Source organism: Salvelinus namaycush, chromosome 34 (genome assembly GCF_016432855.1).
Source record: "Salvelinus namaycush isolate Seneca chromosome 34, SaNama_1.0, whole genome shotgun sequence".
Taxonomy (NCBI): Eukaryota; Metazoa; Chordata; class Actinopteri; order Salmoniformes; family Salmonidae; genus Salvelinus; species Salvelinus namaycush.
The window spans coordinates 17,926,415-17,944,468 of NC_052340.1; the positions used below are offsets into that span (position 1 = coordinate 17,926,415).

Below are 18,054 nucleotides of genomic sequence, written 5' to 3' on the forward strand. Positions count from 1 at the left end.
ATTTTATTTCACTTTTATTAGCCGATTTGAATATGGAAATTAAATCCATCCATATGAGTCAGTCTGACATGAGGTACAGTGAAGAGGTGTTGTGTAGTCTAGAAAAAGTGACACCAGGAATAACATGTCCGTTACACTCAAAATGGCTTCCAGAAAAATCATGGAAATTGCACTTTAGATTAAGCTTTCCTCCAAGATGTCGCCATTAGGTTTAACAGCTGCCTTCAAACAGGAGGATGCTGGCTGCCATGGCTGAGTTGACTGTACACTCCAGGGACCACAGGGATGAACAGTCTTTGACTGGCAGTTCTCTCAGCCAATTGGACGGCTTCCAGACTCAGTCCATGAGTCTCTCCACCAATCACAAGGCCTGTGTTCCCAAGCCCAGCCTTCATGGTACAACCTGGTCTCCGCTCTTGGAAGTGACAGTTTGGAATCTGATTGATATTCCTCATAGTGCATGTCTTTACAATTAGGCCTGCTACTCACCCATCCAAAGTCCCCTGCCTTTGAAGGTTTGTTGGACTGGTTTGCTTCCATGTTCTCAGCTATTTCTCTCTCATAGCTGCTGCAGTTGTCTGCCACCTGGACAGTCACAGACTTTGGCAGCTGGTTTTGAATGTCGTCCCAGTCCAAGCTGGGGAAGACGAAGGCGGAAATGGGCACCCATCGCTGCTCGCAGCACCTTAGGTTCCCAAGCATCCACACAGCCTGTGAAAAGAGACATACACAAGATACTTAGTGAAAGAACCATCCATAGTAGTGCACAGGTTCACACACTAATTCCTCACTATCAGCTCCTATGGGTGCACTCAAAATGGCCACCAGTCCACCCAATATAGCATCATTGACTTGAATAGGGTGTAACATTTCTATAAGTTGGATTATGCCCATCCCCAGTTTATCATCATGACATACCCTTGGTGAGCAGGACATTGTGGCAGCCTGCAGCGACAGCACAGTGCAGGATGGTGCCCAGGGTCCTGCACGTTGTCACAGATCAGGGACAGTGGCACAGACTGACCACGCTGGTCCTGAGGGAATGTCAGCTGGGATGGGTCTGGCTGAGAAAATATGGCTACAAGGGGAAAGTATTGTCAATATACAGTACTTATTCTCAATATACAGTAGAGTATAGAACAACTTCAAAATCATACACCCTAGCATACCTATCACTCCCTTTGGCGCTACATAGGTCAGACCAGATCTTGATGTCCTCAAACTTGACTTTAACCAGAGTGGCCCTCTTCAGTTTGTCCAAGGGGAGCTCACAAAGTGTGTCCACAGAACTGAAGAACACCATCTGGGGGTTGGCACCAGCAGCCAGTGCATTGCAGATCAGATGTCTCCCCTCCAGCAGGATCTTACCCTGGTGCTCCCGAAACGTCCTGGAGCGAGCCACACTCACCACCCTCCTGGGAGATGGCGAGAGGATAGAAGAGGTCAGATACATAGCCTGCTATCTGGACTGAACGTCAACTATCATACAAAGTCTACATGCAAACATACATCACAGACCGTAGTTATTAAACCTCTACTAGCCACTATAATGAAAGCGGATATATTCACTCAATTATCTAACATAGGGTCGATAGCCAACATGAACAGAGACTTACGCCAATCTTTTGTCACCAGGTACGATCCTTTCGAATTTGAGGCCACCTAGTTGGTCCTTCAGATTGGTTGTATGTTCCCGGCGCTGAGGATGCTTTGCCATTTCTGGCACTCCATGACATGCTGAAAACACGATCCGTGGTCTCAATTTTTAAATGGTCGTTGACAGTGGACTCCCTCATTTTGGACACAACTGTCTGAGACGTCTTGTGCCGATTTGATCTGACCTCTGTTTCGATGTTGGAAATGTCGTCTCACTATCAGGATACAACACCTTCACAGGTCTCATTTTCAATACTCGCACGTATCTTTTTGAATCTACGATACAGTCGTTGCCTTTTTTCATAATATGACTTTGTTTTGCTGTAAGAAGATGCCTCTCATGGACGTCACCATCTTCTCGAAGAGGGCGTGGAAACGTTAAACAGTGGCATGACGATTGGTTGGTTTATTCCATAAAAAATGGGGGGTAATCCAAGTAAAACGTGTTTTATGTTGGTAATACTGATTTATGTTGGTAATACTGATCTGTAAAACAATATTATATGCTTAACTTTTAATTTAAATACTCCTCGTTATCTTGAGATAGATTTGATCTGCGATTGAGCGGCAAATCATTTTATCTGTACCGAAAAACGTTGTCTTCCATAGAATCGATACCAGAGCAATCGATTGCAAGGTTCCTCATTCGACGTAGACAAACAGAGCGTGAAAAATAATCGTACAGTAAGTACACAGCAAACTCACCTGGGATATCATGGCTTTGAGGCGAGCCTTGCATTTCGTTTTCAAAGTGGGTGACAGAAGCAAAACGGCCACCTTTTACCGAGATGTGCTAGGCATGAAGGTACATTTCCAGCTCTTTCGTAGAACATCCTCAAACATGTGACCAATAGATTTCACTTGCACAGAGTGTACCACCGTTTTATGTTTACCTTTATTTATCTAGGCAAGTCACTTAAGAACAAATTCTTATTTACAATGACGGCCAAACCCGGACGACTCTGTGCCAATTGTGCGCCGCCCTATGGGACTCCCAATCATGAACGGATGTATACACCTTGGAGTCGAACCAGAGACTCTAGTGACGCCTCTTGCACTGGGATGCAGTGCCTTAGACCGCTGCGCCACATTTAATTTGTTTCTTTCGTTTGTTATGATTTGTGCTTCAATGGTGTTCATAGTGCTGTAAACTCATGTGATATTGGGGACTAGATCACTGTTTTGCCAAAATGTCAAAATCATTAATTTGATTTCAGATTTTGCGTCATGAAGAGTTTGAAGAGGGATGCAAGGCCACTTGTAATGGGTAGGCAGGCTGTCAACTTTACTGTTCAACCAACACCTCTTGTGAAAATGTAATGTTTGAATTGCTTGTTGTGTAACAATAGTCACGGTCTCTCTCATATGATGCCCTACTTGCTTGTGTGTGTTCAGCCCTTATGATGGAAAATGGAGCAAGACAATGGTCGGCTTTGGTCCAGAGGATGATCACTTTGTGGCTGAGCTGACCTACAATTATGGAGTGGGAGAATATCGCCTTGGCAATGACTTCCTGGTAAGTGAATGGTTATTCATGAACACTCATATATATATATATATATATATATATATATACACACTGCTCAAAAAAATAAAGGGAACACTTAAACAACACAATGTAACTCCAAGTCAATCACACTTCTGTGAAATCAAACTGTCCACGTAGGAAGCAACACTGATTGACAATACATTTCACATGCTGTTGTGCAAATGGTATAGACAAAAGGTGGAAATTATAGGCAATTAGCAAGACACCCCCAATAAAGGAGTGGTTCTGCAGGTGGTGACCACAGACCACTTCTCAGTTCCTATGCTTCCTGGCTGTTGTTTTGGTCACTTTTGAATGCTGGCGGTGCTTTCACTCTAGTGGTAGCATGAGACGGAGTCTACAACCCACACAAGTGGCTCAGGTAGTGCAGCTCATCCAGGATGGCACATCAATGCGAGCTGTGGCAAGAAGGTTTGCTGTGTCTGTCAGCGTAGTGTCCAGAGCATGGAGGCGCTACCAGGAGACGTGGAGGAGGCCGTAGGTGGGCAACAACCCAGCAGCAGGACCGCTACCTCCGCCTTTGTGCAAGGAGGATCAGGAGGAGCACTACCAGAGCCCTGCAAAATGACCTCCAGCAGGCCACAAATGTGCATGTGTCAGCATATGGTCTCACAAGGGGTCTGAGGATCTCATCTCGGTACCTAATGGCAGTCAGGCTACCTCTGGCGAGCACATGGAGGGCTGTGCGGCCCCACAAAGAAATGCCACCCCACACCATGACTGACCCACCGCCAAACCGGTCATGCTGGAGGATGTTGCAGGCAGCAGAACGTTCTCCACGGCGTCTCCAGACTCTGTCGCGTCTGTCACATGTGCTCAGTGTGAACCTGCTTTCATCTGTGAAGAGCACAGGGCGCCAGTGGCGAATTTGCCAATCTTGGTGTTCTCTGGCAAATGCCAAACGTCCTGCACGGTGTTGGGCTGTAAGCACAACCCCCACCTGTGGACGTCGGGCCCTCATACCACCCTCATGGAGTCTGTTTCTGACCGTTTGAGCAGACACATGCACATTTGTGGCCTGCTGGAGGTCATTTTGCAGGGCTCTGGCAGTGCTCCTCCTTGCACAAAGGCGGAGGTAGCGGTCCTGCTGCTGGGTAGCGGTCCTGCTGCTCCTCCTACAGCCTCCTCCATGTCTCCTGATGTACTGGCCTGTCTCCTGGTAGCGCCTCCATGCTCTGGACACTACGCTGACAGACACAGCAAACCTTCTTGCCACAGCTCGCATTGATGTGTCATCCTGGATGAGCTGCACTACCTGAGCCACTTGTGTGGGTTGTAGACTCCGTCTCATGCTACTACTAGAGTGAAAGCACCGCCAGCATTCAAAAGTGACCAAAACAACAGCCAGGAAGCATAGGAACTGAGAAGTGGTCTGTGGTCACCACCTGCAGAACCACTCCTTTATTGGGGGATGTCTTGCTAATTGCCTATAATTTCCACCTTTTGTCTATACCATTTGCACAACAGCATGTGAAATGTATTGTCAATCAGTGTTGCTTCCTAAGTGGACAGTTTGATTTCACAGAAGTGTGATTGACTTGGAGTTACATTGTACTGTTTAAGTGTTCCCTTTTTGAGCAGTGTATATATGTATTTTTTTTTTTAACCCAATCCTAACTCAATGTATGCCACCATGTCTTTATTTCAGGGTCTGACTCTGCAGTCTAGCCAGGCTGTCAGCAATGCTAAGCGGCTTGGTTGGCCCCTCACTGAGGTTGGAGAGGCTCTCTATCTGGTTGAGGCCCCTGGAGGTTACCACTTCTACCTGTTGGACAAAGATCAGCCTCACAATGGTGGGTCAACAGTGCTTTGCACAGAAGATCATTGCTGTAGTAGACTCTAAAGTAGAGTAGTAGACTATAGTCTACCATGTTTATTTAAAAGTCCAGGAGGAAATTAATTAACCTGGGTACCAGTCTGTTTGTGCCATCATGCCAGTTCTTGCCACTCTTGTCATGCAATGTTTTGCTTGCATTGAGTAGGCAGGAGCACAAACGTACCTGGAACCAGTCTAGATATCAATACTCCTTACATCCAGGTAACTGCCAAAACAGAACAGCTTCAATGCGCCTTGGCATAGATTCTACAAGTGTCTGGAACTCTATTGGACAGATGCGACACCATTCTTTCATGAGAAATTCCATCATTTTGTTGATGGTGGTGGAAAACACTGTCTCAGGTGCCACTATAGAATCTCCCATAACTGTTCAATTGGGTTGAGATCTGGTGACCGAGACACACACTTTAAACCCCCTATGCTCCTTTGAGACCCCTCTTTCAAAGTCTGAGATATCTTCTTCTAGCCATGGTAGCCAAAATAATGGGCAACTAGGCATTTTTATACATGACACTAAGCATGATGGGACGTAATTGCTTAATTAACTCAGGAACTACACCTGTTTGGAAGCACCTGATTTCAATATACTTTGTAACCCTCATTTACTTGTTTCCTTTATTTTTACAGTTACCTGTATATTGTGAACAGTTGAAGACGGAAGTTTACATACACCTTAGCCAAATACATTTAAATGGTTTTTCACAATTCCTGACATTTAATCCTAGTAAAAATGTCCTGTCTTTGGTCAGTTAGGATCACCACTTTTTTTTAAGAATGTGAAATGTCTGAATAATAGTAGAGAGAATTATTTATTTCAGCTTTTATTTCTTTCATCACATTCCTAGTGGGTCAGAAGTCTACATACACTCAATTAGTATTTGGTAGCATTGCCTTTAAATGGTTTAACTTGGGTCAAATGTTTCGGGTAGCCTTCCACAAGCTTCCCACAATAAGTTGGGTGAAGTTTGGCACATTCCTCTTGACAGAGCTGGTGTAACTGAGTCAGGTTTGTAGGACTCCTTGCTCGCACACGCTTTCTCAGTTCTGCCCACAAATTTTCTATAGGATTGAGGTCAGGGCGTTGTCATGGCCATTCCAATACCTTGACTTTGTTGTCCTTAAGCCATTTTGCCACAACTTTGGAAGTATGCTTGGGGTCATTGTCCATTTGGAAGACCCATTTGCGACCAAGCTTTAACTTCCTGACTGATGTCTTGAGATGTTGCTTCAATATATGCACATCATTTTCTTGCCTCATGATGCCATCTATTTTGTGAAGTGCACCAGCCCCTCCTGCAGCAAAGCACCCCCACAGCATGATGCTGCCACCCCCATGCTTCACGGTTGCGATGGTGTTCTTCGGCTTACAAGCATCCCCCTTTGTCCTCCAAACATAACGATGGTCATTATGACCAAACAGTTCTATTTTTGTTTAATCAGACCAGAGGACATTTCTCCAAAAAGTACGATCTTTGTCCCCATGTGCAGTTGCAAACCGTAGTCCAGCTTTTTTATGGCGGTTTTGGAGCAGTGGCTTCTTCCTTGCTGAGCGGCCTTTCAGGTTATGTCGATATAGGACTTGTTTTACTGTGGATATACAGTGGGGAGAACAAGTATTTGATACACTGCCGATTTTGCAGGTTTTCCTACTTACAAAGCATGTAGAGGTCTGTAATTTTTATCATAGGTACACTTCAACTGTGAGAGACGGAATCTAAAACAAAAATCCAGAAAATCACATTGTACGATTTTTAAGTAATTAATTTACATTTTATTGCATGACATAAGTATTTGATACATCAGAAAAGCAGAACTTAATATTTGGTACAGAAACCTTTGTTTGCAATTACAGAGATCATACGTTTCCTGTAGTTCTTGACCAGGTTTGCACACACTGCAGCAGGGATTTTGGCCCACTCCTCCATACAGACCTTCTCCAGATCCTTCACGTTTCGGGGCTGTCGCTGGGCAATACGGACTTTCAGCTCCCTCCAAAGATTTTCTATTGGGTTCAGGTCTGGAGACTGGCTAGGCTACTCCAGGACCTTGAGATGCTTCTTACGGAGCCACTCCTTAGTTGCCCTGGCTGTGTGTTTTGGGTCGTTGTCATGCTGGAAGACCCAGCCACGACCCATCTTCAATGCTCTTACTGAGGGAAGGAGGTTGTTGGCCAAGATCTCGCGATACATGGCCCCATCCATCCTCCCCTCAATAAGGTGCAGTTGTCCTGTCCCCTTTGCAGAAAAGCATCCGCAAAGAATGATGTTTCCACCTCCATGCTTCACGGTTGGGATGGTGTTCTTGGGGTTGTACTCATCCTTCTTCTTCCTCCAAACACGGCGAGTGGAGTTTAGACCAAAAAGCTCTATTTTTGTCTCATCAGACCACATGACCTTCTCCCATTCCTCCTCTGGATCATCCAGATGGTCATTGGCAAACTTCAGACGGGCCTGGACATGCGCTGGCTTGAGCAGGGGGACCTTGCGTGCGCTGCAGGATTTTAATCCATGACGGCGTAGTGTGTTACTAATGGTTTTCTTTGAGGCTGTGGTCCCAGCTCTCTTCAGGTCATTGACCAGGTCCTGCCGTGTAGTTCTGGGCTGATCCCTCACCTTCCTCATGATCATTGATGCCCCATGAGGTGAGATCTTGCATGGAGCCCCAGACCGAGGGTGATTGACCATTTTCCTTCCATTTTCTAATAATTGCGCCAACAGTTGTTGCCTTCTCACCAAGCTGCTTGCCTATTGTCCTGTAGCCCATCCCAGCTTTGTGCAGGTCTACAATTTTCCCCTGATGTCCTTACACAGCTCTCTGGTCTTGGCCATTGTGGAGAGGTTGGAGTCTGTTTGATTGAGTGTGTGGACAGGTGTCTTTTATACAGGTAACGAGTTCAAACAGGTGCAGTTAATACAGGTGGAGAACAGGAGGGCTTCTTAAAGAAAAACTAACAGGTCTGTGAGAGCTGGAATTCTTACTGGTTGGTAGGTGATCAAATACTTATGTCATGCAATAACATGCTAATTAATTACTTAAAAATCATACAATGTGATTTTCTGGATTTTTGTTTTAGATTCCGTCTCTCACAGTTGAAGTGTACCTATGATAAAAATTACAGACCTCTACATATTTTGTAAGTAGGAAAACCTGCAAAAATACTTGTTCTCCCCACTGTAGATACTTTTGTACCTGTTTCCTCCAGCATCTTCACAAGGTCCATTGCTGTTGTTCTGGGATTGATTTGCACTTTTCGCACCAAAGTACGTTCATCTCTAGGAGACAACGCGTCTCCTTCCTGAGCGGTATGATGGTCCCATGGTGTTTATACTTGCTTACTATTGTTTGTACAGATGAATGTGGTACCTTCAGACGTTTGGAAATTGCTCCCAAGGATGAACCAGACTTGTGGAGGTCTACAATTGTTTTTCTGAGGTCTTGGCTGAATTATTTTGATTTTCCCATGATGTCAAGCAAAGAGGCAATGAGTTTGAAGGTAGGCCTTGAAATACATCCACAGGTACACCTCCAATTGACTCAAATGATGTCAATTAGTCTATCAGAAGCTTCTAAAGCCATGATATCATTTTCTGGAATTTTCCAAGCTGTTTAAAGGCACAGTCAACTTAGTGTATGTAAACTTCTGACCCACAGGAATTGTGATACAGTGAAATAATCTGCCTGTAAACAATTGTTGGAAAAATTACTTGTGTCATGCACAAAGTAGATGTCCTAACCGATTTGCCAAAACTATAGTTTGTTAACAAGAAATTTGTGGAGTGGTTGCAAAACGAGTTTTAATGACTACAACCTAAGTGTATCTGTTTTTCACTTGTTTAAAGATCCTGTACAGAAGGTATGTCTGGCAGTGTCTGACCTGCAGAAATCAACACACTACTGGTCCTCCCTTCTGGGGATGAAGGTGATGGAGAGAAATGAGGAGAAAAAGACTGTGCTGATGGGATTCGCAGACACTCAGGTGTGAGAGAGAGAGACACTTGGTTCTACACCACAGGAGGTTGGTGGCACCTTAATTGGGGAGGAGGGCTTGTGGTAAAAGCTTGAGTGGAATTAGTGGAATGGTATCAAATACATCCAACAAATGGTTTCCATGTGGTTGATTCCATTTGCTCCATTCCGGCCATTATTATGAGCCATCCTCCCCTCAGCAGCCTCCTGTGTTTTACACTTAGAACACGAGTGTGTGTTTGCATGAATTGATAAGATGGTGCTAATGCTAGGTGTGTTTTTCTGTATATTTGCAGTGTAAACTAGAGCTTTACAACATTGGTGGGACAGTAGATCATGGGACAGCTTTCGGGAGGATAGCATTCTCCTGTCCACATAAGCAGGTGAAGTAATAGACCCTTTTCCAGTACACGACACACCGATGTCATGCACATATCCTCTTGACGGCAGTAAGAAAGCCGACGCCATTTGCGCCCATTCAACATCGCCTAGATTTACGTTTTTATTACTTCTAAACAAAATAACTTTTTTGGCTCTCATATGCTTACAATGTTTTGATTCTAGCTTGAACAGTTGACGAAGATTTTATTTGTTTGTAATCATTGTAAAATAACTATTGGATGCAGCAGTTGTTAGCTAGAATGTTAACGATCATTGAAATAGGCTGTTGCAAAAGCTAGCCAAAGAGCCAATTTCCGAGTTTAATTATAATTTTTTTAAGTATAATGCAGTGATTTGCGATGATAACACAAACATATTAAACAGGACATTCATACGAGCCTTATAATTCAAAAGTAGTGTGAAATCACTCATAAGCAACATGTAAACAGTCATTTTTTGCTGGCGTTTCTATAAGAACTCCCCCTTGTTCTGCCATCAACTTGCGCGCATCACCCTCATGCAGCAGTGTTTGCAAACACAGAAAGGGGTCTATACAATGCTATAAATTCTTAGTAGTTTTGCCCTACAGACTCTTTACATGTGTAACAGTTTTGCTTCCGTCCCTCTCCTCGCCCCAAACCTGGGCTTGAACCAGGGACCCTCTGCACACATCGACAACAGTCACCCTTGAAGCACCGTTACCCATCACTCCACAAAAGCCGTGGCCCTTGCAGAGCAAGGGGAACAACTACTTCAAGGTCTCGGAGCGAGTGACGTCACTGATTGAAGCACTATTAGCGCGCACCCTTCTAACTAGCTAGCCATTTCACACCGGTTACACATGCACACAGAAAGCAATATTGAATAATTTTTGTTTAATTATTTTTAGTTGCCAGATCTTGAAGCCCTGATGACAAAAGAAAACTATAAAATCCTTACTCCTTTGGTTAGCCTGGACACCCCTGGGAAGGCTACAGTAGAAGTGGTCATTCTGGCTGATCCAGTGAGTGCATTACCAAATTATTAACATGGGTAAAATGTATTAATTATACATTCTCCACATAATAACGGTGTCATATGTGGTCTAGGATGCCCATGAGATCTGCTTTGTGGGAGATGAGGCATTCAGACAACTCTCCCATATGGACCCCAGTGGAAATGCGTTGCTGGATAAGGTTGGTATTTAGAAATATTATGAAAATGAAACAATACTTTGCATTATCACCGAGTACATAGTCTTAATCTATTACCCTAATTTATTTTCAGGCTATGGCTGAGGATAAAAGTGATGAGTGGTTTGCCAAGCACAACAAGCAGAAGGCTTCAGCGTAAATGCTTAGAACATAGCTGAGCCATCATGGGTCTACTGGACATCTCCAACTACTGTACCTGGATGTGTTTGTGAACACTTCAATAGAGGTGTAGAGCATAGGCTCTCTAATTGTCTGTATATTTTGCCCCGCATATGGCATTACCCTTCCAGCTGCACTGTCAGTAGATTTTACTCAACCAGAAGCATTATTTAGAGATGTTTGGGAGACTGAAAATGTACCTGTATTTCAGTCATACTGTTGCAGAAGCTTGATGAACATGGACAACTTTTAAATTAATCATGTTTTTGTATGCAAAGAAAACAATCGTACCTGTTCAGCTCAATGAAATGAATAAAACACAATAATTCTGACTTCATCAGAACAGTGAAGTGCAAGACTGCAAGTGTATGGTAGAAAAGTCATTTCAAATTGAAGTCCTTACACTGCCAAATTGTAGGTCAAGGTTTGTGAAATGTGCAGACGCTGCAGGTTGAAAAACCAATGAAATGAGAGGGTATATGCATATCATGTGATGTTGAAGCTGTGTTGTGCTCATTGAACTGTTTCAAATAGGGAAATGAAAGTGAACTATATCAAAAAGGGATGGCATGAACATTTTCTTCAAGATGGGAGAATTGCCTAACCTTTGCTAACAACTCACTCCTATCATTTTCTAGTGATTCCCTTTCTTTGGCATAAAGATATGAATGACACTAAATAAGAAGTGTCTGGTCCCTTATTAGACGAACTATTGAGTGATTATGCTGCATAATAGAGAGGGAGACGCATATTAAATCATTTTTGAATAAACTTGTGGGCACTGATTGAAAAGATAAGTGCAGTGTAGCTAGGCCAGAGACATCCAGAATGGGTTCAGTGTGAGGCGTTTCGAACTCCGGGAAACAAATTGGTTGGCCATTTACATATTGACTTTTTGGTTCTGCTCTTCTGTTTACGGTTGTGGACAACAATCCTAGAACATGATGGTGCTTTGCTACTGAAAATGTGAGGATGAGAACGCTCCAGACGGGATAAGAACTTTTGAGACCGTCAGATTTCCAAGAGGTTGAAAAGGGGCTTATATTTGTTTGCTAGCTACCAAATTTGCCAACATTGGTTTCAATTGACGCTTTTGCTAGCTAGTACGTGGCTATTTAGCTAGCCAACGAACGTCGTAGCTAGCTACCAGCTAGTAACTGACCAGTGATATCTGAGTATAGTTAGCTAGCTCGCTACTCGAAACTGTGAGCCAGTTCCAGCTTTCCATCTAGCCCGCTAGCTATATCGGTTCCTTCAAACTGTTATAGCAAATTTGTATGTTTTTTTTGTGACAGCCAATGTTCGGTAGCGACGTTAGCATACCACCGTCTGGCCCTGCGAGCTAACCTAGCTAGTAAAGTGTAGCTATCAGATTGTCCAGACAAGACAACGTTAGCTGGCATGTTATTTAATAGCTCTTGAATAGTGCCATGATTGCACTTCAATCTTTAGCTAACAAGACATAACGTGACATTAAGCTCGAGGCACCTGCATGACCGGTATCTCCGGACTCCAAAGAGGAGCTGAACTGTCTTAATTTCCCACCGTGTGGCATTGAAATTAAAAGAACCAGCCCCATGACTACACATTGGGTGTGAACGAGGGGTCAACATCAGGACAAATGTCTCTCCTGCTGATCGTCATACTAGCACTTCTCCTGTTTCTGCTCCTATCTGTTCTACTCTTCAGGTAAGAAAACATGCCGTAACATGGGGGAAGAACACTTTCACACAATATTCCTGTCTAACATACCTTCCTTCTATTGCCAAAACAACTATTGCCAAATCATCAAATAATGCAGCTGTCCCCTTTTCAGAAAGTATCTATGCATACCTTACATTTGGAATACCTGATTCTTTCTACCTCTGAAAATCACTATTCATGTGACTTGAGAATGTAGAGAACGCACTAAATGTTGTAAAGGGAAGGACTTGGGCAATCAGACAACTGAACTGCTGAAGCTTTGCTGCAAGAGTTGGCTAGAACAATGCCCTGTCTTTGTGGACTAACACAAGTGCCAGCCTGTCCTTTGATGGAACTCAATATCTAGACGGCTTCCAGGTTACGTAACCCTGCACCTTAGAGGCTGCTGCCCCATATACATAGACTTAATCACTGGCCACTTTATTTATTTATTTATTTTATTTCACCTTTATTTAACCAGGTAGGCCAGTTGAGAACAAGTTCTCATTTACAACTGCGACCTGGCCAAGATAAAGCAACGCAGTGCGACAAAAACAACAACACAGACTTAAACATTTTGATCAACAAACGTACAGTCAATAACACAATATAAAATCTGTATACAGTGTGTGCAAATGAAGTAAGGAGGAAAGGCAATAAATAGGCCAATAGTTGCGAAGTAATTACACTTTAGCAACTTACATTGGTGTGATATGTGCAGATGAGGATGTGCAAGTAGAAATACTGGAACACTAGTCATTTTAATAATGTTTACATATTTTTGCTTTACACATCTCATGTGTATATACTGTATTCTATTCTACTGTATTTTAGTCTATGCCACTCCAACATTGCTCATCCTAATATTTATATATTCCTTAATTCCATTCTTTTACTTTTAGTTTGTGTGTATTGTTGTGAATTGTTAGATATTACTGCACTGTTGGAGCTAGAAACACAATCATTTCGCTACACCCGCAATAACATCTGCTAAATGTGTATGTGACAAATATGATTTGATTTGAAAATGACAGGCAAACAAATGCACACAGCTCTGTTGATGGAGAAGTGAGAGACACAGATAAGTGTCTGTTCAATGTATAATTTCTTTATGATCGGTGACATTATCAAATCATTTGACATGGTATGTTGTTCTCTCTTGTTATTTTCAGATGGTTAATATGCAGCCTGGCGGTACGGTTCTTCCACAACACACTGAACGCTGAGCTGAAGATCAAATCAGTAGGGCTCTTTTCAGTGCATGGAATAAGTATCCAGTTTCAGCCCCAGCACACTCTGGTAGGCTTTGTTCACATTACATTTACAAAGCGTGTGGCTTATGAAATGAAATTTAGGGATGTGCATCTTTCCGATACATATCTAGCTAGGTACATGTGCTCCGATACCATACAGGAACGATATGTTTTAGTGTGAAACGATTCAGTTTGATTAGAGAACGAATCGATGCGATTTGGTTCGATGTGTTACGATTCGATGTACTAACATTTGTTGCATACACACATTCATTTTCCATTCTAAATAAAAAGTCTGCTGCTGATTTGTGTAGATGGGTGAGAAAAAAATCATATTTAATACATTTTGCATTCAGGCTGTAACACAACAAAATATGGAATAAGTCAAGAGGTAGGAATACTTTCTGAAGGCACTGTATAGCACAATTTTGAATTTCACCTCCATCTCAAAATCAAATGGTTTTGACCGTTTACCGAGGGATTTTCTCTTCTCCTCGCTTCGGCCATGCAGTGCACCTCGCAAAAGTGATTGCTGTCCTTTTATGAATTTATCAACTTTACCCTGTATATCTAAAAATGACCATATACACTGATTTGTTTAAAGCAAATCTACCAAAACTATTGCTTGATGGTGAACCTGAACAATAAAAATTAAATATATTGTAAGCCCAATTCAGCAGGCAGTGGCAGTCAGTGCCGTTTAAGATGAGGGAGGATGATTATTTTTTTAATGAGCATGGCCTTATTTCTATTACAGCATATTGGATGACTGTCATTCCATTCACACAGTTCAATGTAACATCAATAGGTTTAGGCTACTACATGATACTATAATCTTTCCCTAAACCCATCATGCGGTTTCTACAACCTAGCCTCTGAATGAAAGTTTACCACGTAGGTGCACATGTCGAGAAAAAATTTAGTAATCAAGGTGACAGACATTGATTGACACATTCAATTCCACCTTGTACACTCTCGGCCTGCATCGAGCTGATCTAAGGTGTAATCATTAGTCCAACAGTTGCAAACTAAAGTTTCTATTGGAACAATTCAAGTATGTTTATCCCCGTTTTGTTCTGTCTGCTTCTGCCGAAGAAACATTTTTCAATGGAATTGGCGGAATGAATACACCGCTGATCACACGAAAACACAGTTCACTTTCATAGCAGCCACACAAACAGCGTGATCACTTTGCTCATTGTATAATTCTTTCTATCTGTAGCGGTCTTTATGCACTACAGAAGAACCAAGAAATGACACCACAGCTGTCTTTGGGCTTGCAAAGAAAAAGACATATCTCAGATTGGCCAATAAAAAGAAAAGATTAAGATGGGCAAAAGAACACAGGCACTGGACAGAGGAACTCTGCCTAGAAGGCCAGCATCCCGGAGTTACCTCTTCACTGTTGACGTTGAGACTGGTGTTTTGCGGGTACTATTTAATGAAGCTGCCAGTTGAGGACTTGTGAGGCATCTGTTTCTCAAACTAGAGACAGTACTAATGTACTTGTCCTCTTGCTCAGTTGTGCACCGGGGCCTCCCACTCCCCTTTCTATTCTGGTTCTATTCTGGTTGCGCTGTTCTATGAAGGGAGTAGTACACAGCGTTGTATGAGATCTTCAGTTTCTTGGCAATTTCTCGCATGGAATAGCCTTAATTTCTCAGAACACGAATAGACTGACGAGTTTCAGAAGAAAGTTCTTTGTTTCTGGCCATTTTGAGCCTGTAATCGAACCCACAAATGCTGATGCTCCAGATACTCAACTAGTCTAAAGAAGGCCAGTTTTATTGCTTCTTAAATCAGCACAACAGTTTTCAGCTGTGCTAACAACATTGCAAAAAGGTTTTTTATTGATCAATTAGCCTTTTTAAAATGATAAGCTAACACAACGTGCCATTGGAACACAGGAGTGATGGTTGCTGATAATGGGCCTCTGTACGCCTATGTAGATATTCCATTAAAAATCTGCCATTTCCAGCTACAATAGTCATTTACAACATTAACAATGTCTACACTGTATTTCTGGTCAATTTGATGTTATTTTAAAGGACAAAAAATTGCTTTTCTTTAAAAAAGCAAGGGCATTTCTAAGTGACCCCAAACTTTTGAACGGTAATGTATGTTTTCTGACTGCTGCAAGATGAATTGCCTCCGAGGACATTAACATTTTCTGAATCCTCTGGAAGTTGTCATAATTACTGTGTAAGTCTATGGAAGGGGGTGAGAACCATGAGTCTCATAGGTTTTGTATTTAAGTCAATGTACCCAGAGGAGGACAGAAACTAGCTCTGGCTAAACCATGATGCTACCCTACAGAGTGCTGTTGAGGATACTGTAGATGTTCATTGCAAAATAGTTTTAATCAATTATTTGGTGACATTAATATATTTTGTATAGTTTTATCTACAAAGGATATCTTGAATGTTTCACTTTCTATTTTTATGAAATTCACTGTGGATGATGGGCCTCCCCTTCATCCCGAGGAGCCGCCACTTGTCAGCAGGTATAGCCACATGAGAGTTGACTCCTGTATCTTACTATTATTCAGGTAAAACACTTTAACAGTGCATAGACTACAATAGGTTGTCACTCAACTAATAAAGTCTATCATTTTAGTATTTGAATGCTGAAGGTGTCACGCACATGCGTAAGATCAGGAGTTTGTGTTTATGCAGGACATCTCGCCCTCGCCTAACGTCAACCAATCATGTCAATGCGGAGCTAAACGGAGGCCTCCGCGTTGTTCTAAATTTTGAGAGGCGAATGGCGATGTGGTACGGAGCTAAATTTGGCCTCTGCATGCATCTGGAGTCGCCGAAATTGCGTTACACCATCCATACCGCGCTTCCAACCACATTTTCCGATTAAGCGTAAATTGGCTTTAACACAGACCGCTTTTCACACTCGTTTGCGGCAGAATTTAGTAAAAAAAGTCGCTAAATGCTATCAAAAACATAGAAACTGTGGAAAAACTCCCCAAAGGCAGCCTGAAAAGTAGCTGAATTTGTCGCTAGCCTGTACCAATAAAAGTCGCTGGATGGGTCTCTGAACTCGCTAAATATAGCGATAAAGTCACTAAATTGGCAACATTGCGCCTACCTCCGTTGGTCAGTACGTGAAGCTGGGCACAGTTCGCACTTTGAGAAGGTTACTGATATTGCCTGGGGTTGTTCGGCAGGCAAAATGACTTGCAGATCAATGACTCAACACAGTTACATGCAGTTCGACACTTAAGGAGAGGAATCATCAGTTGTCACAAAATATGAGAGGTATTTTCCGAAGGTGGAAAAAAATGTTGCTAATATGAGCAAAACATTTTTGTGATCCGGCGATTTGTAACGTTTGAATGCTACATTTGGATCCACGTACTAATTTGGGGTCCACGTACTAATGCACTTGCTTCTTAAACATTTGAATCTGGGACCGATGCGAATCGTTACATCCCTAGAAATCCTGTTTCTATGTCTTCATTGGGAAGGGTATTTATTTGTGTATTGTTACACATTGTAGAATATAAACAACCTTTTTCAACTCGTGTAAGACTACAATTCCGTTGTAAACCAGGTGCATTTCTCCTTGTTTTTATTGCAGGAAATAGACAGGATATGGATTTCAAGCAAACTTTTAAACCAGAACCTGCCGTGAGTGTTTTAAAGACATGTTTATACAATCTTATACCCGCATATCTTAATTGCATATCTCAGCCTTCTTGGCCTTTGAGGGAAAGGGCCTGTGAATAATTTAACAATACAAGGTTGTGAACTCTTTTTTTTCTCAGGAGGTGCCTGGCTTTGTGTGTGGGCGAGACCAGAGTGAGAGTGGACTTGCAGCAGCCTCTAAGACCTCGGGCGCCTAAGAGCCGTGATGGAGGAGATTCAGGGAAGGTTCCCCTTAGCCCTGCAGCCCTGCGGTTCCTCTCCCAGGTAGGGACCAACACGCAACTGTTTATATATGAATTTTACTCATTAAATGATTTATGAAAAACAGTGCTCTCAGCTGCTGTCTTTCCACTCTCAGCTGCTGTCTTTCCATATTGACTCCATCAATGTGATGGTGCTAAACCTAGCCCTGTCAGAGTCTTTATGGTACATGACCACCTCAAGTATCGACTTACTGCTCGACCACCAGGGCAAAAGGTATTATACCTCCACACACTAACTTCATCTAAACAGATCAGTCTTTTTAGTTTAGCCTGACTCTTTACATTTTCATATTCTTCATAACAATTTCTCAAACTTTCATAACAGGTTGGCCTGGGAATTTTCTGTTGGACAGCTGAGCAGTAAAGTGCTTAAAAGCAGTCGATTGGTAAGTGGAGTTTCTTCCCATGGAAACATAGCAATCTTTTAAGTGGGTCTATTTTAAAGAAGTGTTACT

At 42.6% G+C, this 18,054-nt stretch overlaps 2 protein-coding genes and 1 pseudogene across 2 annotated transcripts; 2 read left to right on the forward strand and 1 right to left on the reverse strand.

Moving 5' to 3' along the window:
- Nucleotides 1-211: 211 nt before the first annotated feature.
- Nucleotides 212-1,717, reverse strand: LOC120028396 (annotated as a pseudogene).
- Nucleotides 1,718-2,371: 654 nt separating this feature from the next.
- Nucleotides 2,372-10,721, forward strand: LOC120028242 (glyoxalase domain-containing protein 4-like). The gene is made up of 9 exons (XM_038973411.1): nt 2,372-2,461; nt 2,874-2,923; nt 3,052-3,172; nt 4,854-4,998; nt 8,882-9,018; nt 9,305-9,391; nt 10,279-10,392; nt 10,478-10,564; nt 10,656-10,721. The coding sequence occupies exons 1-9, from the start codon at nt 2,372-2,374 to the stop codon at nt 10,719-10,721; spliced, it is 897 nt and encodes a 298-aa protein (XP_038829339.1).
- Nucleotides 10,722-12,362: 1,641 nt separating this feature from the next.
- Nucleotides 12,363-17,835, forward strand: LOC120028397 (protein KIAA0100-like). The gene is made up of 5 exons (XM_038973629.1): nt 12,363-12,430; nt 13,597-13,723; nt 17,269-17,318; nt 17,456-17,600; nt 17,695-17,835. The coding sequence occupies exons 1-5, from the start codon at nt 12,363-12,365 to the stop codon at nt 17,833-17,835; spliced, it is 531 nt and encodes a 176-aa protein (XP_038829557.1).
- The last annotated feature ends 219 nt before the right edge of the window (nt 17,836-18,054 follow it).